The sequence below is a fragment of the Idiotropiscis lumnitzeri genome, chromosome 10, assembly GCF_059441095.1.
Source record: "Idiotropiscis lumnitzeri isolate Australia: NSW breed Sydney's pygmy pipehorse chromosome 10, RoL_Ilum_1.0, whole genome shotgun sequence".
Lineage (NCBI taxonomy): Eukaryota > Metazoa > Chordata > Actinopteri > Syngnathiformes > Syngnathidae > Idiotropiscis > Idiotropiscis lumnitzeri.
The window spans coordinates 1,846,790-1,871,086 of NC_142400.1; the positions used below are offsets into that span (position 1 = coordinate 1,846,790).

General features: G+C 42.8%; 1 protein-coding gene across 1 annotated transcript; it reads left to right on the top strand.

The window, feature by feature from the left end:
• The first annotated feature begins 160 nt into the window (after positions 1-160).
• atg5 (ATG5 autophagy related 5 homolog (S. cerevisiae)) lies at positions 161-19,084 on the top strand. The gene is made up of 8 exons (XM_088307457.1): positions 161-246; positions 803-1,000; positions 1,323-1,450; positions 1,828-1,906; positions 2,053-2,215; positions 2,547-2,641; positions 13,348-13,465; positions 17,933-19,084. Exons 2-8 carry the CDS (start codon positions 893-895, stop codon positions 18,067-18,069), a joined length of 828 nt encoding a protein of 275 aa, XP_088163583.1. The 5' UTR covers positions 161-246; positions 803-892; the 3' UTR covers positions 18,070-19,084.
• Positions 19,085-24,297: the final 5,213 nt, after the last annotated feature.

A 24,297-nucleotide genomic window follows, 5' to 3' on the forward strand; every position in this document is an offset into this window, starting at 1 on the left:
CAATGTTATTTTCTAAGCGTATTTAATATGTAATAAAAGCGACACGTATGTTCTATAAAATAAAACATACATATATTACTATTAATTAAAAAAAACCTTGTAGTGCTTTCGTAATTTTGCCAGCTGTCTCTAGGGGTCACTGTTGTCAAAACATTCTTCTTCGTCTGTCAGTCAGCTGGGAAATGGAATGACAACAACATCGCTGAAACACTTCTCCTTTCTTGCCTCGATCGCAAACAGACAAAGGTATGTCTTTCTCCTCTCCTGCACACGCATAGAATGTACGTTTGTCAGGGCAAACTCCGAAAAGCTGAGGCATTGACTGCAATCGTTATTGGAGCACACTTCCGCGTTGCTTTTCCACTGGAATGCTAGCTATCTAGCTGTTGTGCTAACGCGAGTTTCTCCCAACATGTAGTTTTTTTCGTGGATCGTTTGACGTAATAATGGGAGTCTTAACAACAGGGGAGGCGCCCTTTCAATGCCTGGTGCATATTCTGTTTTATTTGTACATCAATATATTTTTAATACAGTTTATTGTCGGCGTGTACATGTTTATTTAACATTTCATGTTATTCTGTTTGGTGGAGTTTGCATGTTCCCCCTTCGTTACTTTTCCTCCTACATTTTAATAATATTGATGACTCTAAATTGTCACATGGTGTATCCTGCTTTGCTTTCCCAAGACAGTTAAGCTGCAACTTGAATGAGAACAAGTGCTGTACAGGGTGGACGGATGGATGGTGACATTATGACGAGCAACTGCCCGAATAATGACAAATGTGCTTTTCCTGTATGACAGGAAGCTGCCTGCTTCTGGACTTGCGGCTCCAACTTCAAAGACGTCCAATCTTTATGAGCCACTGGGAGCGGCAGCACCAACAGCAGCATCATGGCAGATGACAAAGACGTGCTGAGAGACGTCTGGTTCGGCCGCATCCCCGCCTGCTTCACTCTCAACCAGGACGAGGCGACGGAGAGGGAGGCGGAGCCTTATTATGTATGTCAAACACTCGTCATTTATTTCCGCAGCATGAGTTCGTAGTGGAAGTAATCACAGGGCATTTGATTTAAAAAAAATAAATAATTTTGGGGTGGAAATTAACAGACATCTACGTACCATGGGTTCATGATTGTGTACATGGTAGATGCATGGTGTTATGTCATAATCCACTCCCGTTTTAAATGTTTTGCTGCCATCTTGGCACCCATGCAATTGCAAACACCTTTTTTGACAGGGTGGTCAATTATTTTCAGATGTGGCCGGGCTCTGTCCCTAGCCAACGTCAATGACAGTAAGCCTCTTTCTCGTTTTCCCACAGCTGTTGTTGCCCAGAGTGAGCTACTTGACGCTGGTTACCGACAAGGTGAAGAAGCACTTCCTGAAAGTGATGAGGGCTGAGGATGTGGGGGAGATGTGGTTCGAATACGAAGGGACGCCGCTCAAATGGTGAGGGAAGTGAATTGCTCGTTGTGGTTCTGTTCCAATGCATCAAATAAAGAAAGTAGGCTAACAAGTTTGGTGGACGAGTCTCATACAGGGTCTTGTAATATTTGTTGGATGAATTCAAACATTTTTCCTCAGAGCTGGTTATTCTAAATGAATTTATTCTTATTTTTTTATCTCGGTAAATAACTGCTGAGCCATAGCTTGCAGTCAATGTTATCAATACCAATATTGTCCACAAGGTGTCAGTGTGGCCACACACGCACACTTTAGTGTCAATCACAGCCTCAGAGGTGGCAGTAAATACAAACCACGAAGCAAATGTAAATATTTATTTTCCCAAATTGAAAAGAAATGTATTTTTTTGTTCTTGATGTCAGGCACTATCCCATCGGTGTTCTGTTTGACCTCCATGCTTCCAACTCTATCTTGCCGTGGAGCATCACTGTGCACTTTAAGGTAACCACTCGCTTTTACGCTCCTTTTCAATTTGAATTTTTCCATCTCTCAGGTCACTCCAAAAGCTGAGCTGTTGATTCACGTAATCGTCGACGCGTGGCTAGAGTGTATACGTCGCTAACACCAAAATGTTTTTGTGCTGTCAGAACTTTCCGGGCCAGGACCTTCTCCATTGCTTGTCCAGCTCGGTGGTGGAGGCCCACTTCATGTCCAGCATTAAAGAGGCTGACGCACTCAAACACAAGAGCCAGGTCGTCAACGACATGCAGAAGAAGGACCATAAACAGCTGTGGATGGGTCTGCAGAACGGTGAGGCACGCACGCACGCACACACACAAACAATAATTATCTTTATTATCATTGAAGACATCACTGAAATGTGCCGCAGACGCAACAAACGTTGTTTTTTATTTAAACACGTCAGAACGTCTCATTTGGGTGAGCAGGCTTGCGTGGAAGGTCTTTAACTATCTTGGAAAAAGTATTTGAAAGTCTGGAATTGGACTTTTTTTTAGCTTACAAAACAAATCTATCATTCTTAGATATGTGTCGCGTTTCATTTTTTTTTTTTTTTAAATTGTTTTTTTTTTTTAAACATTTTTGTGAAGTGACAGGTGTGCTTGCATTTTGATTGCTGCAGATAAGTTTGAGCAATTCTGGGCCATGAACAGAAAACTGATGGAATATGCCACCGAGGAGGCAGGATTCCGATACATCCCCTTCAGGATATACCAGGTGAGTCATTGGATATTAGAAACATGTCAAGGAAGTCACAATTCACCCACAAATGGACAGTCAGCCTTCATGACTGTATGACAAATTTACTATCAACATTTTCAGCGCACACAAAATGCCGCTCAAAAGTGTGGCTTGGCGTCACCCGCCAGATGGCGCCACAGGACTGACTAAGCCACATCTTTGTCGCTCATTGTTTCACTGGGGAAGTCACCTCTGACCAAACGAGACCAACTTTTTTTTTTCCTTCTCCACTTTACACAAGAGCGGCACAGGTTTCAGGTGCACGCTTTTCACACAAAGCCTCACCTGCTTGTGCAAGCCCGGTAAGGCCTTCCCCTGACGGCGCCAAACACAGCGTCTTTGTTTCGGACCGTGTCGTAAAAGCCCCTTCGACGCGCCTTGAAATAACACGAGCGAGTTTCTGAGAATGATGTGACGTTGCTATCAAATGAGCAGCTTCCACTTGGAGCCTCTTTGGAAGCTGTAAACATCCGGAGCGCAAATTCCTTGCTCAACTCTCTTGATGTTAAATAGGAGCCACGAGGCTTGTATGGAGGCAAAACTACTAGAGGGCATTTTGGGGCTACGAGTGTTGGACAAAGTTGGACCTCGTAGTGTTAGGGTCAATGACGGTTGTTTGGTCGTAAGGTTTAATTGCACACGTGTGGGCCAAATGGGCCAAAACATTGCAAGGAGGATGCGTTTCGGGCTCTGAAGAAGACTTTTTGAGTAAGCTAAATTGTGGTGGTCCACTTAGAATTGGGACTGGGCCCAGAGACATAAAACTAAACCATACGTTTCACCGATTAATATTTACCGCCTCTATAATGTAACATTTAAGTAAAAATGTGTCTGTATGTATATATATTAGTGCTGTCAAGCAATTACATTTTAAAACTAAATTGCCAAATAATTCTGTAATTAATTGCGATTAATCAAATTTTGTCAACTAATGTTTTTTGTGAAGCTTGTAACAGATATTTACTTGAATAATATTTTGGAACGCATGTAAAATCACCACATATGAAGTATATATGAATTCAAAGACTGTTCTAAAAGCTTTCTTTGATCCTTGAATACGATCTAAACCGAGTCATCTTTAAAGGCATTTTTTCTTCAAAATAATTCTCCAAACTTCTACAGTTGTGCCCACAAGCACCAAACTCCAGCTGTGTTGCTTTGCAAGGCCCAGTGGTAACTTGAGCATGGTGTTTTGTCCTCAGATGATGTGCTAAAGATGTACAGCTAATACGGTACAGCATTTGAATTTGGCTATATTTTTGACCTGAATAAAACAGAGTTAAAATATTTAACGGCGTTAAAAAGGTTAAAATTAATGACTCTGGAGTAAATGATTTAATTTTGACATCCTATATATATATATATATATAATTTTTATTATTATTTTTTTTTAATTTGATCTATTTTTTTTTTTTTGGGTGGGGGGGTGAAAAAATATCACATTCAGTCTATTAGACGTGGCCTGACAGCTGCTGAACGTTTAATTCGGAGGCGCAAGTGGACAAGCTGCCTCAGGTCGTTTCTCCGCTGCCGCCTCCTTCTACTTCACTCCTCCTCCGCACTTTGCTCGTCGTGACTCAGGTAAAAAGTCCCCTGACTGGCGCAAACCAAAACTGAGATGACGAGCGAGCAGCTGACCCTCGACTGGAAAACATTAAAATGCAAAATCCGACTGAAGCAGAATTATGTCACGGTTGAACTGGAAATTTGACTTGACAAGCTTTCATAGCGCAAGGAAGCCTAGCGAGATTAAAAAGACAAATGCAATAAAAGGTTTGCTTTAGTGGTAGTTTGTTGGTGCGAGGGAACTACGTTGAAGTGAGTTGGGGCTCTTCATTTAGACAAAAGCAATGCTATGCCGCCATCTTGTGGTATCATGTTGACAATGAACTATGTTGAAGTGAGTTGAGGAGCTTCATTTAGACCAGCGTCATACTTTGTTGCCATCTTGTGGCAGCTTAGTCCTAAGCAACTTTGTTCCAGTGATTTGAGGAGGTTCATTTAGACAAAATTAGCGCTTTGCCACCCTCTTGTGGCATCTATCGGCAGTTCTAAAACTTTTTAGGACGTGTCCTCATCACTGAAGATTATTATTATTCTACATACACCTGTAGAATTACATTTCTTATTTAAATCAGTATTAGAATGTCAGTAACGTTAAAATTTTTAAGTACAAAAAAAAAATGCTCGAAGCAAGTTCAATGGTCTTCTCCCAAAATTTGCCTGGTAGGACAAAATACCTTGGCAGACATAGAACAAGCGTATTTTGCGATCTGTAATGTTGGTTCTGTTGAGCTTGGGACAACCAGAAAGCCGCAAGCGCCCATGTTGAGGAATATAACCGTCAATACTTTCGATGCCCAGCGGTCACTAAAAAGTCACGACGAATCCGAGTGAGAATGTGAAACATATTTGTCTAGGAAAAAAAAAACCGAGCTGCGCTTTGAGTAACGGCACATTTGCGGCGTTGGGGAAAAGCCCCTCGCTCTCATTGTCGGCCCACTAGCTCAAAAATGCCGGCAGCCGGGGATGCAGATGTGACGCTTTGTTGTTTGCCGTGATTGATCATCCGGCGTGTCACGACAGCTCCGCTGCCTTCTCGTCTTTATTCTCTCATCTCGTGTGCTATAAAGCCTCTTAATGCACTTTAGACAAACATTCTTGTGTGCGGCAGTAAAATTGAGCCCTTTAAAGCCCCTCGGACACGCCCACTCAGACAGTGCACTTGTCGTCGCCATAAAAAAAAACAAAAAAACTGCCGACTGGGACTTCTCGGCGCGTGACTCCAAACTTTCCGTTGTTTTGGAAACGAGATGCTAAATATTTACACCCAACGGAACACAAAGTCAAAGATTGGGAGCGAGATGTACTCTGGAAATATTCAGTCGATCCATCCGGACCAGGCATCTTGAACTCGTTTCTATAACATTTACAACGCAACTTATATCAATGACATTTTGAAATTGAAACGTGACAAATGTGTTCTTGACAACCCTCCAAAAAATGTTAAGAATGAGAAAGATGGCACTATATAGCGAACATAATATTAGAAAAGAGAATGTAAAGATAATAAAGTGGCCTGTTTGGCTCTTTTTCTTTAATATATTTTTTTTTAGTTAGGTTCAGTGTGAGCATCTACTCAATGCTCCTTGTGAGTGCTTTCATTTTGCATTCATCGGTTTGGCTGTTTTTTTTTTTTAAACTTATTTACTGCCATTGATGGCTAAAGATGTTAAAAATCTTTTTTTTTTTTAATTGTCTGGTAGTGAAGTAGTTCCTGAAGCTCGCTCAAAAAAAATAAATAAATTCGCAAGTCAAGACGCCGCTGTAAATATAATTCTAAAATGAAACTTAAGCATCTTTTGTTTTTTTTTGTTTTTAGGAAAGCGTAACCATTTGTTGTCTGCTATTTAGGAAATGAAGGCTGCAGAGGAGTGTTGCAGTCACAGTTTGAACAGTCTGAATTATCTTGTCATAAAATGTAATGGCATTTCTTGTTGCTTGGCAACCATCTGAAAAATCCCAGAGAATCAGTTTCAAATTGTATTTTTTTAAAAATTATTTTTAACCTTTGCCGGCAGAAATCGGACAAGTTAGTTTTTCTGATTTTTGACCATTTATTATTCTTTTATTTATTAGTTCTTCATTTCTATCAGTGACAGTAAGTATTATTAAACATTTCAATAAATATTGCAGAATTAGCCAGTAGGAAATAATTGGATAAAATTAAAAAAAACAAAACAAGATAATGTATTTTTTTTTTTGCCAGTTTTCCTCTGTATTGTATAGTAAAAAAAATACTAAAGAACAAAGATATGATCAGCCTGTGATTTAATATATTTAATATTTTAAATGTTAAGGGACCAAAAAACAAGTTATTATATTCATTGCGTACATTTCTAATCAGTCGGCTGATTAACTGGTTTTCGTAATTTTATACTGCCAAGTATTGAATTTGGCATTGGCCTAAAAAAAAAAAAATCCAAACCAGTCCGGTCATTGTCAAGTCGCCTACGCAGAAGCTGCACAATATGAGCAAAATGACACTTTTTGTCGCTTACCTAATATAATCACTCCATCATATAACATAATTACTACGACGTAAAAATAACAGAGAGTTCCGCATAAGAAAAAATACTCATCGTATCGGATATTTAAAGACAAATTGGAAAATAATAGCAACCAGAGGAGCGCAAAATCGGCCGAAGTGTGACTCACTCTGAATTTGATTTTGAAAAACATGAACAAGCAACACTTTATGTGGAGCTCATCAAAAAAAAAATATCGAGAAGACACAATTAGGACGCAAGAGAGAAAAGTTAAATATAAACGACCGTGGAACGCTTCTTGTGCTGGGGAAATTCCGTCATTAAACAATTTTAAGTTTAAGACGCATTGTTTGAAACGATCGCGGCTTAAAATGTGAAATTCGACGGCAATCGGTTATACTCAGATCTGAACCAAAACGCTTCCAAATGTGGATACAAAATCGTCTACGTGTTGTACATCTGGAGACGCGTTCCAAAATATTTGTAACCAGAGAAGCGCGGAAAGTTGACGCTGCAACATGAATGATCAACACAACTTTTGGCGAGTTCAAGAAAAGCTAAAAATAGCCGATAAACGTGACAGCGATCTGGAGCCCAACCGCTAAATATTTACAATCCCCGTCGCGAACAAGCACGGCCAGTCCTCCTGGCTGGCAGACGCTCAAGCAAGCCATTCAGATGTTTCCGTGCAAAGCAACGCTCGCCGTTCCCGCGCGTCGGGGAGAAGCAAATCGACGTGTCGTGACACGAATGCGAGTGTGGAGAGGAGAAAGTGAACATGGATGCAGGAAGACGGCAAGAAATTCAACAACAAAGCCGTCTGCTCCTCACAAGTCAACACGCATGACTTTTTAGAGGAGACGAGTCGCGCGCGCGCACGCACACACACGCACGCAGGCACAGGCAAACACATGCTTGGCATCCTTCAAAGGCGGATTGTGGTCTTTAGTGTAAATAACATGTGCTGCGTTTGATGCCGACAGAATTAATGACAACGCAGAGTCCAAATAACAGAGGGCTCATTTCCGTCTGGCCTGCAGCCGCCGCCGCGACAAAGACGCCCGGCGGCCATCACGTACACTTTTCATCACGGCGCGGCGAGCGAGCGAGCGTCTGCCTCGCGGATGACGATGAATCGCATCGTCTTCACATGCCAACGGATGCCCACTGTTTTCGCGTACGTCTCGCTTTGCCTCTTTGCCGGGGTCCGAGTTTATTACGAGGTTTTCTTTTTAGGCCTGTTAACTTGCCGGCAGCCTTCATCCATCTGTTTTTTTTTTTTTTTTTAAAACCGCTTTTCCTCATTATGGTCGTTTGTGTTTCGTGTCTAAAGCAGGCATGTCCAGTTGCGGTCCTCGAGGGCCGCTGCCCTGCGTTGTTTTATGTCTCCGTCCTCCAACACACCTGATTGAAATGATCTAAAGCGATAAAAGTATCGCTTTGCCGCCATCTTGTTCTATATTGGCACCAAAGAATCATGTTGACGTAAACCAGAGCGTCTCAATTATTTTATGTTGCGCCTTCCTTGCAAGAAGAAAACAATTTGCGCCCCCATCCCACCACCAAACTCTGCCGCAACTCTAAATAATGGCATTTTCGCTGCAAAACAAACCTACATACGAGTTAATACTCGCTGCGCACAATGAGCAAGGCGAGCGTCACTGCCAACTACTGGAGTGGAGGCGCAATTACGCTTTATTGTGGTATGGCCGAAAAAAAAAGCATGTTCCCCAGGCTCACACTATTCGAGAAGCATTAACGTAAGCTGTGGTGGTTTATTTAGACAAAAGTAGTGCTCTTCCTCCATTTTGGAAATACAAATTTTACTAGTTTGGGGGCGTCAATCTTTTCTTTTTCAACAGATTTTCGCTATTTGCTGCGGGTCACGATTCCAACCTCCAATTAAAATTCGCGTTAAATTCTAAATGTGTTTTTTCTCAGTTTTTAATACATTTGCTAAAAAAAAGTTTTGTTGTAGAATTTTGAGGGCAAACAAATTCTATCCAAATGTCCATTTTTCGCCTTCTGGATGCGTCAAAGCTGAATTTCAACTCGTATGTTATTCTTAATGTTTGTCTCGCCATATTATTAAAGAACGGCACAAATTTCATCCGCTAAGCAGGTACGCCTCCATGTTCCCGCTCTGTGACTCAGCGTTTTATCACTCCATCGACCCGCCCCCCCTTGAACCTCAGCCGCCTCTCTGGAAGCTGCGTGTTTGCAAGAATGCTTGTTTATTGCCTCCCAGATATCTCGTAATGGCTAGCTGAGACCAAGAAGGGGGCGGCGGGGTGACTACGCAGACAATTACAACACTCGGGAATGCTCCCCGTGCTTTTGTGTGTGACGATGCCAAAGGCAACAGGTGACGAGGACGTCACGCGAGGTTTTACTGTAAGGATCTCTTCGCACGGCCGTGACCGTCAATGGACGCTGTAGACATGTCTCAATGCGTCTTGACGCTGACAGGAACACAACACTAAGTTATTTTAGCTTTCGATATCATTAATTCCATGTCTGCTGCTCTGCTCGTATTCATTCCTTCGACCACATTGCAGGTCTCTATCAGTCGACTGGCATCTGTCCAAGCAGACGCTGAATGCGACCTAACCTGAATTTTGTTTTATCGTTTTCAATCCCGGCACAGTAAAACGATACATTCCAGACAGGTTAAAAAAAAAAATGCAAGGTATGTTTTTAATAGTTTTCTCCATCCACGTGCTTTGAATAGATTTATACTAAAATAGTTTTTTTTTTAATAGTTTTAATTGGCTCCCATTAACTGACTCCCAATTAAATTTTGTTTCAACCTGTCACAAAAAACAAAAGTGAATCAATGTTGTATTTTTAAACACCAACGTTTAAAGTCAAATCATCTAATTTCGTTGAACGGAAACATTTAAAATTAGCATAAATGTCGCGCCTTGTTTATAGCGCAGGAGTTGTGTTCCAGAACCAACGACAATAGACGAAAAGTCTCTCTCTCTCTCATTAGAAGTAATAAACCTTTTGCGATATAGTGTGACTCCAAATAATGTAAAATGCCTCAATATAATGTCAAAGGTCAAGAAGCAAGCCTCGCTGAGCGTGCGCTCATCAGATCAAGCGAACAATAGCGTGAGGCCATTTCAAGCGTACAACCAAAAGTGGGCGGAATTTTAATTGGCAAATGGACGGGCGGGCTCAGAGTTCAGTGGAAACAAATATTGAGTGACGGCGCCGTTCCGCCAGCGCCATTATTCGGCCATCACTCAGGCGGATTGAATCCCCTTCGCCGCCAATTAGGCGACGTGTTGAGTTGCGCGGCTCTTTTCACCGAGTGAGAGCGAGGCCGCCGCGCCGGTGTCGCCATGTGCCGACCTGCCAGCTAAGGTGTCAGGGCGGCTCAAAAGAAAGTGTCTTCATCACCTCGGGGAAACAATAGCGCCGGCTTCCATTATTCATGCGCCGCCACGTTTTAAAAATGCATCCGAGTCGCTGTCACTGAGCGCACTCTCCCTGTTTCACCAAGGCCCGGATTGCTGTGGCGGAGGGTCAAGGACAGCAAGGCCTTCTCAGAGGCCTGAAAACACGATCAGAAGCCCTGACCTGCATTCACCACCAAAATTCAAATTACTACAAAAAAGTGTAATTGCACCTCCACTCCAGTAGTTGGCAGTGGCGCTCTCCTTGCCAATAGTGCGCAGCGAATATTAACTCTGCGGTGTCGGTTTGTTTTGAAACAAATGGGATTATTTATAGTTGCGGCGGAGAGTGGGTGGGAGGGGGAATTTTTTCTTCTTGGTGGGGGGGCGTAACATAAAATAATTGAGAAGCACTGATGTCATCTGTCATGGGCCTTTCGAATTGGGTGCGAGATCAGATTTTAAATTTGTTGCACGGTTAGCTTTCGATTACTTCGGCTTTGTTCTTTCTTCTGGTTGGTCAAAGTGAAACTACCACAACATTTTAAGAGATTTTTAGATTTTTTTTTCTTTTAAATCATCTCTGGTGAGTTTAATTCAATTTTCATGGTTTAGTCTTTTTTTTTTTAAGAGAAATTTCAAGTCAGCAGAGTTGCACGCCGTTGTACAGGTGTCGCTTCGTAAGTTTGCATGGCTTGCCGCCGCCATGGATGACTCAATCTTTCTGTGTAACTTGAACGTTGTCTTCGACGCCTTCCACGCCAACGTCGCCCCGTCTGCTCGGCGGTGTGTCGTTACCGCACGGTCACCCGATCCCGCCGCACACTGGTTTCCTTTTCACTTCTCTCATGATTAGAGCCTATCGCGTGTCCCCCGGGCTCTTGTTTGACACCCCGGCTTGGGTGTCAACAAGGTGCGATCAGGTCAGCGCCGCGAGGTGTGAACATCCAAGAAACGCGGTCATCCGGCGCCGGCCGAAATCCCCATCACGATGACACAGCAGCGTGTACGTTTTTACCCAAATTAACTTCAAGTCATTTTTCAGATGAGAGAAGAGTCACGTTCGGTGCATTGTTGTGACGCATTTGGATTTTTCTTCAAACGTTAAACTTGATTTTCTTTAAGTGTTTGTGACTTCCTCCCTCCTGACAAAAAATATGTGACAATACGAAATTACATTTGGGCGGGAGCAACAACTTTGCCGTTGTGTCCGCAGCTTAAAACAGATTATACTGTCGACACACAAAACTGACGTATTTTCCGGACTATAAGCCGCTACTTTTTGCCTCAATTTTGAACCATGCGGCTGATACAACGGTGCAGCTTTTCTGTGGATTTTTTTTCACCAGTAGGGGCGCTCTAGAGTTCAGAAAATACGCTAAATAAATCTCGATTTTTTTTTTTTTTTTTATTTCTCTTGGGTCTGTTCTCTTTTAACTACAAATTTTTGTGATGAAAATAAATAAATGTAAAATAGATTTGACTGTCATCATTACAAACACTGACTTCGTTCAATTTTTTTACATGGATGCATATTTTAAGCGGTTTAAATCGATTTTCGCTTAATCGTAACATTCCTTTTCGGTATTCATTTCAAAGCACTTTGCTTCAGTTGTGTTTTTCTTTTTAAAGTGCTTTAGAAAGAAGGCGGGGTTACTTATTTACGACAACAAATGTAACGCTTCTCATCTATCTGTGCTAACAACGTATAGTGACGGGCAAAAAACCCCCGAAATGCTCGTCCACTCGATAGCAAATTGTATAATTAATATGTCGTTCATGCATCAGAACAACAGGCCTAAATTTCACACTGCGTAATTTCGAGCTTGCTTACATGAGAGGGTCAAAATTCTGCCTGGATGCTTTTTGTATTTTCCGTAACAAGGGGAAGAGTTTGGCGTGTGAAAGCGGAAAGAATGCTACTGAACTCGGAACCCCTCAGAGTAGAATCAATAATCGCTACATGATTATCGTGATTCATTTAACCTTGAGGCCGAGCCAGTGGCGTTCTCATGCCGCCCAGTAAACACGCCTGATGATTTCCAGACCGATGGAGATCCGCGGAACAGCCCAGCATCTTCATTGCGTCGCACATCTGCCGACCCCCCCCCCCCCCCAAATAAAATTGGGGAAAAAAAAAAAAATTTGCCGCCGATGGCTCATCACGTCGTTTCCAATCTGCTCCCGCCTCGGTTTATCAGCACGGCGGACTTTCCCCGCGTCGCCTTTCATCCTTCCAGTTATTGCCACGTCAAATGTGGGATGAGTCATTTGCATGTACGCCGGAATATTCTGCGGAATCGCTTCCCGCGGAACAGGTGCAAGCCGGGACGCGGGTGCGGCTGCGAGGGAAAACTGCATTTTTCTCACCTCTGCGAGTTCTTGTGAGCTTTTGCTTGCTGAGCAGATGCTTCCGGATCGAATGGACTTTAATGCAAGGCAGCTGGCAAGCGACTGACGATAAATCACTTTGAAACAATCAGTGGCCACTTAAAAAGAGAGAAAATCGACATCTGTCTTTATAGCGATAACAGATTTCGATAGTAGCTGTTCATTGAACAATAACGTGGTCGCTACAGATGTGAGCGACCCGACATTTTATTTATTTATTTTTTGTGGATATTAGCGGTCATTCATCCGACTTTTCTTTTTTCAGCAGTTTGGCAGATTTTTTTTGTTTGGGGCATGGCACATAAAACAAAATGAATTACGCAATATGTATTTCAAACAACCACAAAACTCAACGTATGTTAGTCCTTTTAGCTTAATGCTAATAAACAATGTGAAACGCCACAGACGGGCTAACAAATACCACCCGTATCGAGGTGTTATAACCAATCATTTGAACGCAAACGCTGGCACAATACATGCACGCAGACTATCAACTTACTGATTGGCATAGATTCTTTATCCTCTCTGAAAAACGACTAACCTAACTGCAGCTTGCAGAGGCTCATGTACGTCTCCATCTGCGCAAAGCCGGCAACTCGAAATGACTTTGGACATGATCGCACTTCTGCATCGTTTGGCTCTTCTTAGAAGTGGTGGCTGTTCGCCCGGTCGAGTTGCCAAGAGCAAAAAATCTCGTGTGGGGCAATTCTATGCAAATTTTTTTGCGGACTTGTATCGGCACGCATTCCAGACACAGTTCGTGTCCAAATACAAATTCATTTTCTACATAACATGACCCCTTTTTTTTTAAACTCTTTAATTTGTTCATTCGCCACAGACAATGAGCGACAGGCCCTTCATCCAGAAACTCTTTCGTCCCGTTTCACCTGAAGGCAACGCTCACACCCTTGGCGACCTGCTCCAAGAGATGTACCCTGCTGCATTACCCAATCACGGTATGTGACGCACACGTGGTCTTGGCAACTATCTCCACTCTCACTGGGGAAAAAACAAAACAAAACACAAAACACTTCTTTCTGCTCTGTGGGAACAACAACTACGAATGGAGCTTCCACTCGTTGGGGACCTTCTCAGCCTCTCTCTCTAAATTCCATCGCATCGCTTCTCGTAGTCATGCATTTAAGTCGTAAATAAAAGCGAAATGTACGCGTGGAGGCGGGTGTGTGTGGCCCAAATAAAGATGAGAGGAAGCGGCAGCAGTCTAAACACACAGAGGAGGGGAAGTAGATAAGGCCACAATGGAGCGCCAGGACAGACGACCCGCAGGAGGCTCACCTGCTCGCTGGAGACGGAGCAAGCCCACCTCAGCGCACGCACGCACACACACCGTCTGTGTCTGTCTGCCGACCTGGCTGCCTCGCTCACTTTCAGTCGTCACCTTCATGCCGATGTTACCGAATTTGGGTTCGAGGACGTAACAGTGCACCGTCAAGCATCTCCATGTTCATATTGGACATGTATTCATAAAAAATATATTAAAAAATGCTAAAAACCTCGCTGTCACCTTAGGTGTCCAATCTAATTTAAAAAAAATTCATAGCAAAGATGTCTTTCTTTTTTTTTTTGTTTTTAAACTGACAGTGTTTAAATGCCGGTTATTATTTTTATTAGAAATTATTAATAATTTTGGTTATTAAGCTATGCCAACTATGAATGACAATTTGTTGTATCATGAACAACAGTAATCATGTTTAATAAATTAAAAAAATACTTGTACCAAAATAACTAAATAAATTAGGAAATATGTTACATTAAAAAAATATATATATTTTTAAAAAGTCATTGTGGCCTTTGGAAAGCACTAAATAAATAGAATTTATTATTATTGAGAATATTTATTGGTACAGTAGTATTATATTGGACACTACAAGGTGAACCCTGATAAATTACTTATTTAAATCTAAATATAAAACTAGTAGTCTGTAGTTTACAGTAATTTAATGATGACAATGATGGCGTAAACTATGAGTAAGGAGCACTAAAAAAATGCCCAAAAATAAAAAAAGATGGACTAAAACAAAATAAAAATTCAATTATAAATATGAAGGTGAATGAAGGTAAATATGTGCGCCTGACGGTGGTGTGTGACGTTTACGATCAAAGATGAATGGCCATAATCCAGATGTTCATCTCATTTCCTCCCTTGTGGCTCAGATGTTAAAGATGTCGGTTTCTCCAGTTCCTCTTTGAAGGTGTCAGTCAGGTGTGGAGTCTTGGCCGCGCTTTCATGTCTTTGTCGTCAAGTCTCCGACTCTTGTGATCAAGGTGAAAGTGCTCTTTTGTGGTCTCGTCGTCTGGCAGATAGCGCACGGGATGATGGCGCTGTTTGGATTACAGCCAGCGGGTCGTGTGTTGCCGGCGTCGTTGGGCTTTGCCGCCGCCATTGTTCCGCAGTTCAGACCCCAAATGTGGGGGCGGGAGGGGGTCGGTGGTTTGCGTTCCCGTTCCCCAGCCCCTCTGTGATCTTCCGCACATCAAATGCGAGTCTGACGTGTGTTGTGTCTGAGGTTTGAAGTTGTGCGGCTGACAAATCGATCCATTTTCACGTCCCCACCCACTTCGATAAGAGAAATTTCAAATTACAATGACATTATTCAAAACATGTTTGCTCTTTATTTTTTTCATTTTTTGGGATTTGTTTTATATAGCCTGACACCAAATTAGCTCTGAAACCTGCTTTTTTTTTTTTTTTAATTATAATTTTTTTTTGGAAGATAAACATTTTTTTTATTTTTACTGTGATGAACATTGTCTATTATATTGGTGAGGGCTGGGTTTAAAAAAAAAAAAGAAGGAAAATTTTATATTGATTTGAATTGATTTTTTTTCCATAGCCCGATATGACTACTTTTAATATCGTTTTTGTCCCTATAAATTGACATGTCTTCACGCGACACACGAAATCTTGTCACGCCGAAAGTATCGTATCAAAACAAATTGGCGGAAGCAGTGAAGTCAGTGCCAACAAGCATGAAGGCGGATGTATTTATTGTTTTGTGGAGGTCATGAAAAATGTATGACGCTCAGGTTTGTCCGTTTCTGAGTAGGAGCTAAATTCGCTCACCGCCGTTTTGAAACTCGTTGCTTGAGTGCTCGGAAAAGTTACTCAAAATGGTGACAGAATTGCAAATTATGCTTGTTCGCAGCCACGTGAGTGGAAGAATTGCACATTAGCAGAGACGCGTTTGGAACCACGAAAACTTAAAAAAAAAAAAAATCATATAAACTGTGATTAAATTATTTGCACCCTCAAATCCCAAGAGCGTCCAGCGTTTGTGAGAGGATAACCAAGGGGGCTTCCCAGGCGGCCGTTCCCAGCATGCAACGGGAAAAAGTGTGACTTGTGCGCCAGGTGTGTTGTTGAGCAACCTTTTGCCCACGCATGACACATTGAGACGCCTCTCGTAAGCCTTTTTCCTCTCAGCTGCAGCACAACATCTCGCTGATTTTTGCTGTTTTGGGAAAAAGCACAGGAAAGCCCCCATGTGGCCTGAGTGAGAGACGCGCCCCCCTCCCCTCCCCCGCACCCACCCACCCCCAAGGCACACTGCGAGTTAATTAAAACATCATCAACTGCCGCGATGTTGATGCTTAGTCAGACCGTTTGTGTGTACACGAATGGAGCGTAAATGTTTGCTTGTGTGTGTGCGTGCGCGCGCACGTCTTGAGTGGGTGTGGGGTGCGGCCCACTGAGATTTTCCCCATCTCTCATTCATAGAGTACACTCCACCCACTCGCAACGTGCGTGTGTGTGAAAAAAGTGCATCTGCAGCCGTCTCGGAGTTAATCATCTGATTTTGGAGGTCGGGTTGCTCAATACGTTTAGGGTCCTTCCGTGGCCTGCGTAAATTATTTTTCTTTGCCGCTGTGTTTTTTTTTTTTAATTTTATTTTTTTACCCCTGGCTTTTTCATTAGCATATTCTGATTCACTAAATAATCTACGTGTACCCTGATATCATGTGAATACACTCGCGAAAACTTTACGGTATTGGGCATTGGGATGAGATTTCAGGACGAAACGGAGGCGTGGCCTGCCGAGTGACATGCTCTGTTTCAACATTTGAATGCACTTGCACGACTTTTCGCTATTTCGGCACAACAAAGGAGCTAAGCGCGTTTGATCCATGAATCAATCGATCGATTGAAAAGATCAGAAAGCCAAATTCAGATGCAGTACAGTGTTTAACCTGAAGGTGGCTCCACACAGAATTATTTTTTTTTGTTACCCCGAATTTAAGATTTCAACAAACATGCACTAAAATGTCAAAATAATGACCAAGATATGCATTGCTGGCCTCCTGTTTATACATTTTATGAGCAAATAAAAGTTGATTTGGGGGTGAGTGACCCCTTTTAATACTAACCAGGAAATGCGTTGGTCCAATCATGGATCAAACACTTGTTGTGAATTTTGCCGTTCAAGTGACGACAGAAAGTTGTGCAAAAAGTACTGAAAATGTTTATAGACGGTTAAATTTAAGTTTAGGTGATATAAGAGTTTAGTTTCAACCTTAAATTTTCACTGAATATCTCCAACATTTTCTAAGTGTGCCATATAAACGTCCTGCGTGTCACTCTTGACCACACACGCATGGCGAGCGCACAAGCTCAGGCGCCACGTCATATCAGGAGGGCGTTGTCGTCGACTGGCAACCGCCGCTCTTCCCGAAACTCGCTCGCTCTCGAAAATCGGCGCCTCGTTCGCTTCGCTTTCCGCTTCCGACGTTATGAAACGGAATGCACGAGTTGCGCTTTCTCCGCGCTCGCAACGGTCAGTTTGTCGTCGGCTCGCGTTTGCGTGTTGTGCTTGTTGGGGTGAAACTGAAAGTGTAAGAGTGAAAGTTCAGCACAGGCCACAAAAAAACAAAAAATAAATCAACCGCCACAGGTCTGAACTTGTCCACCATTTCGAAAGGTTTTCACGTTTTCATGAAGTGCAAATGTGAAAGGCTGTCAACACTCAGATGAACTTTGTCATCGACACGCTAAGCCGCTAATCAATGTCATTTTGCAAAGAAATGCCACGCGGGAACTTTTCGTCTTTTGCGTGCATTCATGAGCTCAACACACCGCTTCCAGTTTTCTTCTTAAAGGACACATAAATCAAGGACACGTAACATCCTCTCTTCGAACTCTTCGGATTTGTGCGACTTTCCTTATCATGGCCACCATGACAGAGCGGCGCCTAGTGCCCGAGCACCCCGCAGGCCGACCACAATCACAGAAACGAGCCAGTCAGGGCGAGTCTGTCGGACATCCGAGATGTCGCACGCATTTTTGCCGGAGGACAGATGGCCACGAACTGGCGTGCATTATTCAAATCGGAAGTGCTCATGCGCACCGGCGCACCCCCTGGTTCCAATCGACTACGATGTGCCAATAACGCTTGCGTGTCACGCAGGTGAGGAGAAGCGCTACCAGGTGGTGATCCACGGCATCGAGCCGCTGATGGAGACGCCGCTGCAGTGGCTCAGCGAGCACCTCAGCCACCCGGACAACTTCTTGCACATCTGCGTGGTGCCGGCGCCTTCCGACTGAGGTGCGCCCCAACCTCACCGTTGCCGTCACGCTTTTCGGAGAGCGCGAAATGAAAGGAATCCGCCATGTTCTCCTGCACTCGTTGGACGCTGACCTCGCCGAGATGACCGACTTCCTGCACCTCATCCACAATTTAAGCTCGTGCGCACAAAATGCTCATTTGTGACCACAAAATACTAACTTGTGGACACGAATTTGGTGTTACATTGCAAATTGTCGCAATTGAAGGTGCGCTCAAATTGTTTACGCGGACGTCCAAGTTGTTCATGGGAATTTTGTGCGCATGCTTCCACGTGGTCACAAATTAGCATCATCGTTAGCCTAATAGCATACTAGCGCCAGTTTTTTTCTTCTGAAAATACAACAAATTCAACAAACAATAAGAGGCCTATTCAACTTTTACCGATTACCATGAACTTGATGACAGACAACCGACACTACAGAGACATGTAGAAGAAATTTTGAGCAAACGCGTTACTTTTTTTTTTTTGGTGGTTCATTTTGAAAAAAATTTTGAGGCTGAAAGATCAAACGAAATTCTGATTAGCAAGATGTGCAAAAGCCTGCTCACGATCTAGATGATTTGAATTAGGTAGGTTGCCATAGTGATGCATCTCAAACAGGCTGGATGGGGGAATCTCCACAATGGCACTTGGGCGCGCCTGCTCTCGATCGAAGCCACAATTGTCGTCTTTTTTTTTTTTTTGTTGCCCCATGTCAAGTTTGAGGCTGCGTAGGTTTCCGACCACTTTAACGCCACTTTTTCTGTTTGTTGTTGTTTTTGTCCTTCGCTGCGGTCTGCAACAATACAATAAATGGCTGCTTTGTTCGTGCGGACGCGACAATTCTCAGTTTAGAAACTTTTTGGGATGTTCCATCAATTGACCGCGTTTCTATTTTTTATTTTTTCTTGGTCCGCGCCAGTCTTACTCAATGCCTGTCATGTTTTGTAAAGGAGCCATTCTCCAAAAATAAAAAAATATAAATAAAATTGTTGTGACTCCCTCAAAACAAATGTCATTTCCATCCTTCTTGTAACTCAAAATCCGGGTGACGACGTGTCATCCGAACACACAACGGTTGAGGCATTTCTGTTCCAACACAACAAGCAGACTTTAAAGCGTCTTCGTCGTCTTCTTTCTCCTTCATCTCCCCAATTTAATTGCCTGGTAGGCCCCCTCCCCACACAACTCATTTGCAACCCCCCCTTTACTAATGAGACCACTAAACTGTCCTGTCAGACGAGCCTCTGGCTGCTTCACAACACTCTGATGAGTGTGCGTACATAATTACAGACACCACTTATGGCCCCCTGCAGGTGTGCGTGTGCATGGAATTTTACCTCAATGGTGGGAAGTAAAAGACAAATATTTAGTGCAACAATTTTTTTTTTCCACTTTTTGATTTTATTTCCTGCATATGAAATTCAAATTAGGTCGGTGATGTTTTTCAACTTCTGCGGAAAAATCACATTTAAAAAAAAAAAAAAAAAAGAAAAACACTACTTTTGTCTAAATGCAGCTCCTCAACTCAGTTCAAAATAGCTCCCTGGCACTAGGATGTCAGTAAAGCTTTAGTTTCGTCTCAATGAAGCGCCTAAACTCAAAGCCACATAGCTCCTTGGCACAAGGAGGTTCCTTAATTCGCTCCAATATAGAGCAGCAAAGCACTACTTTTGACCAAATGCAATTCCCAATCTCACTTCAACAGAGCCAAGATGCCACAAAACAGCAGTTAAGTCATCTTTTGTCTCAACGAAGCTCCTCAACTCAATGCCACACGGTAGCCCCTCAACTCGCTCCAATATGGCTCCTCAGCACCAAGATGGCCGCAAAGCGCCGCTTTTATCGAGACGAAGCTCCTCAACTTCACATCAACATAGGCCCATGGCGCCAAGATGCCACAAGATGGCAGCAAAACGCGACTTGTGTCAAAGTCATCCTCAACTGACTTCAAAGTAGTTTCTTGCTACCAAGATGTCAGCAAAGCACCACTTTTGTCTAAATGAAGCTTGTTTACTCACTTTACACATTTTTGCAAATGCACCAACTGTGAATGTGCAGGTGTTTATTATTTTACTTTTGTACAGGTCGGCCTAAATTTTTTTTTGTTTTTACTTCAGTACAATGGGTGGATCAGTCCTTTTATTTTTACCTGCCTTTTTTTTCTATACGAAAGTATCTGTACTTAAGTACAGCATGTGAGTAGTGACTCAGAGAAGTTGCTAATTTATAGCGCATGTGCGTCAAGTGACGTCACCAGCATGGCCGCCGCCAAGCATGATGGGACGGCGCTTTTACGGCGTTGACTCAAGCTCAGTGTGTGTTTTTGTATTGGTGTGTGGATGATGATGAATGTCAGTTCCCAGCTGACACACAGGTTTTTTTTTGTGTATTTTTTAATTTTTTTACTGATATTTCTGAATTATTTTCCAATGTTTTTTTGTTCCATTTTTTTGTTAGATATTTTGGGGGGATGTTTTTTCTTAATTTTTCACACTTAATATTTTAACCATTTTCAAACATAATGTTCATGTATTTTTAATAGAATACTTTTGTTTATTTTTCTTCTCATGTGTTTCTTTTTTTTCCAGTATTTTGTTTAAATATATTTTCCCGCTTTGTATGTTTTTGTTTTGTTTTTTTTGTTTTTTAAATCACTTCATGAGGTTTCCCGCTCTTTATCAATTAAGAGATCAAAAGCATCAACAGTCGTGAGCCATTAAGAGGAAGTCATACACACACACACACACACACACCCCCGCACGCATGCATGCAGAGTGTGTAGTTGTGTGACGCAATCGTGTAGCGTGAAACTATTAAGCGGCAAAACACAATAATTAAAGCTGCGTTTAGCGTTGGTGCATAACGTGACAAAGTCAATTATGCGCTGCAGACATTCTTGATGAGACTTCACCACTTTCCCCTCTTTGCAATAAAAAAGCCGCAACATGGCCTGCAGACACGCACGGCAACAAGTGTGAGGTCACGTGCAGCCTTTGCGTGAAATGAAATGAATGCCTTTGAGCCTTGCGAGATCAAACGCTACTGCAAACACGGGAAAGCACGCAAGTCATCTGATTGCTTCAATGTTTTCGATTCACATTTGGATGTTCTGAACGGCGGCGAGAGAGAAGCGCGACGAAAAAAGACAAAGAAAAAGCCACCCCCCTCCCTCAAAATTTACGGGAATGCTGTGCTTACTTGGCTGAAATTTTCACTGTACATTTTGCCACTTTGCTTAACATTTTTTTTTTACTTTGCTGTATTTATTTCACAGTACTTTGCTTTGCTTTCCTTTTTTTTTTCTAAGCTTCACTTTTGCTTTCGTTTTGCCTTACTGGATTGTCCTCGACTTTAATTTTAATTTTTCATTGAATTGGAACTCGCACACACAGGGCCGTGTTTGAACATTTGCAGTTAATGAGAAAAAAAAAAGCGAGAGTATAAAAACCGGGCAGTAATGATCAAACTGAAAGTCAAACTCGGCATGTGCGTGCTTACGCACGCACGCACGGGCGCTGTCATGAGGTCATGTGGAGCACGAGGAACAAAACAAAAATAATCTTTTTCTCTTTCCTGGACGAGCGCTCATTCCCACACGCACGCTCGACGCTGTCATGAAGTGTTGTGACGAGCGATTCAAAGCCGCCATTGACACGAGGAGGAAGATGAAGATGATGATGATGAAGACGACGGGGTAGACGGCCTTTCATGTGGTTCTTGAAAGCGTCTGACGCCCGAGTCGAGCACAGGTTGTATTATTAGTAAGTGGCGCGTTTCGCCGAGGGGCCTCGGAGGAGGTCGCGACTGATGACGGGCTCGTCAAAACGGAAGTCGTCACTCCCTCTTTTGCTTTCTGCCGTCCATCCATCCGTCTTCTCATCCTTTCATGCCGTCCTTCTTACCGAACTTCCATCACTTGTAACCCTCAATCTTCTACTGCCTTCCTTCCTTGCTCCTCCCTTTTTGACTCCCTTCTGTCTTTAATTCCTTCCATTTCTATCTTTGTTTTCTTAACTCATTTACTGCCATTGACGGCCGAAGACGTCAAATCCATTTTTTCTTTCCTAATCGCCTTCCATCTTTCATTGCTTCTTCATTCTCCCTTCCTTCATTCTTAACTTCCTTCCATCTTTCATTTCTTCCTTCCAACCATACTACCCTCAAGTTTGCCTTTGGTCCTTCCCTTTTATCCTCCCATCATTTCCTTTTTTCCTTTCATCCTTTCATCTTTCAAATCCTTTCCTTCATCCATCCTTCTTCTCTTTCAACGGACCCCGTCCTTGTTTCCTTCCTTGATGAAATGAATGAATCTAAAAAGTCCCTTTAAAAATTCCCGACTTTAAATTGCCCATGGAATTCGAGTGTGTCGGCTGCTCCTTTCTAAGCGGCGGTTTAGAAAAGGCAGAGAAAAAGTCTTCTTCCCGAAAGAGACACTGAAAGCGAATCGAATCAAGCGAGTCCAATGTCGACGAGCTTGGACGGGAAATGTGGCCTTCGTGTGCACGTGCTGCGTCGCTTTGTTTACGACTGGTCACCGGCGCCCTTTGGCCTTCCTGTCGCTGGGTTGTGATGAGGATGAGGATGATTCAGCCTTCATCCTGTCCGCTGGACCTCCGTGACGCCTTGCATCGTATTTACCGGAAAAATGCCCGCTGGGGGCGGAGGGTAATCACTTTGGATTCTCGAAACAGTCACACTGGAATGCGCAAGTGTTTGTATGTGTGTGAGAGAGAGCAAATTGTAGACATGGTGATGTCATGTCGCTTTTGGATGAAAACTAAAAAAAAGGAAAATGCAAAAACTAGACTGAATAAAAAAAATTTGTTGAATTTGACTCCATTTTGAGTGTGAGCGCGGATGGTTGCTTGTCTACGTGTGCCCTGCGATTGGCTGGCAACCAGTCCAGGGTGTACCCTGCCGACTGCCCGGACACGGCTGGGATAGGCTCTGACTAGGGTCTAGCTCTAGCACCTCCACAACTCTCGTGAGGAGAAATTGCTTAGTTAATAAATGGATGGATGGATGGAATAGCTTCAAATTACACCATTAGTCCACTTTTGTCACTTCCGACCTTACATGGTTGCTCCAAACAGATGGCGTGCACCAACTTTCCGACGGCCGACGTTGGATTGGTGTCTCGAGGCCTTGAGACGGAACTGCTCATCACTTCCGGTTCTCTTTTTGACGTCTCGTATTGAAATTTTGATTTCTTTATCATATTTTTACAGTACAGTCATCTCATCATATGCACATTAATTCTGTATATTATACTCAAGCTAAAGTTGAAAAAAATAATTTAAAAAGTATTTTGCATCAAACCTACAATGGCAAGTACAATTGATGTGAAAAATTATTTGAGTAAATGCAAAGGACTCAAGTAACCCCCCCTCACCCAAACCGTAACTCGGAGGCGGGTTGTCATGACAACCCTCCTTCGAGTATGAACGCTTACCTACGTGCGTCCTGGGACTGGCTGCCAACTGGTCCAGGATGGAGCAAAGTTGTCGGCCGCTTCCGTCGCCCAAAAGTCAGTTGGGATACGCTCCAGCAGGTCCACATGTGAAGACGATTGTGTAAGATGAGACGCGCTTGATGAAAGCGCTCGAACGCAGCAGGCCGTGGGGGAGGTCGGCGTTCCATTTCCTGCCGCCCGCTTGAAGAGGGACGCCAGGACAACATAAACGTTGACGACTTTCTTCTTCCTGCCTCGTCGTAAAATAAATAATTAAAATAAAAGTCGATTGTGAAGACGAGCGGCGGCAAATGTGAGCAGTCAGTCGGGCAACGAAGCAGACAGCTGCAGCTAATTATTAGCTTGACTCACATTTTGCCGTCTGACAATATGCCTGTTTTTTTTTTTTTTTCGTTCACATCTTTTTCGAATTCTTTATATATAAAAAATACGCTTCATTGTGCTTTTTTATTTTTTATTTGGGGTGCAATTTTCTTATGTAATTAATTATTTTCCCTTTTTCAGGCATTGGGTCCTGAATGTTTTTTTTCTTTTTGGGCTGGTGAACATTTTCCTTTATATTTTTTGTCCTTTTTTTCGCTACGATGTCAAAATCGCAGTTTATTCATCACTTTGGTGCCACCGATGACATTTTGAAAAAAATATGTATTTTTCCTTTTTGATAATTCCTTTTGACAAGGCAGTATGTTTTCTGAACATTTCCATTATTTTATATTTTATGGCTACGCTCGTGTGAGAATAAATTTAGTG

Bases quoted from the DNA above. Each gene is read 5' to 3' on its own strand.
- atg5 (XM_088307457.1), top strand. From the start codon at position 893: ATGGCAGATGACAAAGACGTGCTGAGAGACGTCTGGTTCGGCCGCATC. The intron at 1,001-1,322 runs GTATGTCAAACA...GTTTTCCCACAG, and splicing joins GGGAGGCGGAGCCTTATTAT to CTGTTGTTGCCCAGAGTGAG. The intron at 2,216-2,546 runs GTGAGGCACGCA...TGATTGCTGCAG, and splicing joins GTGGATGGGTCTGCAGAACG to ATAAGTTTGAGCAATTCTGG.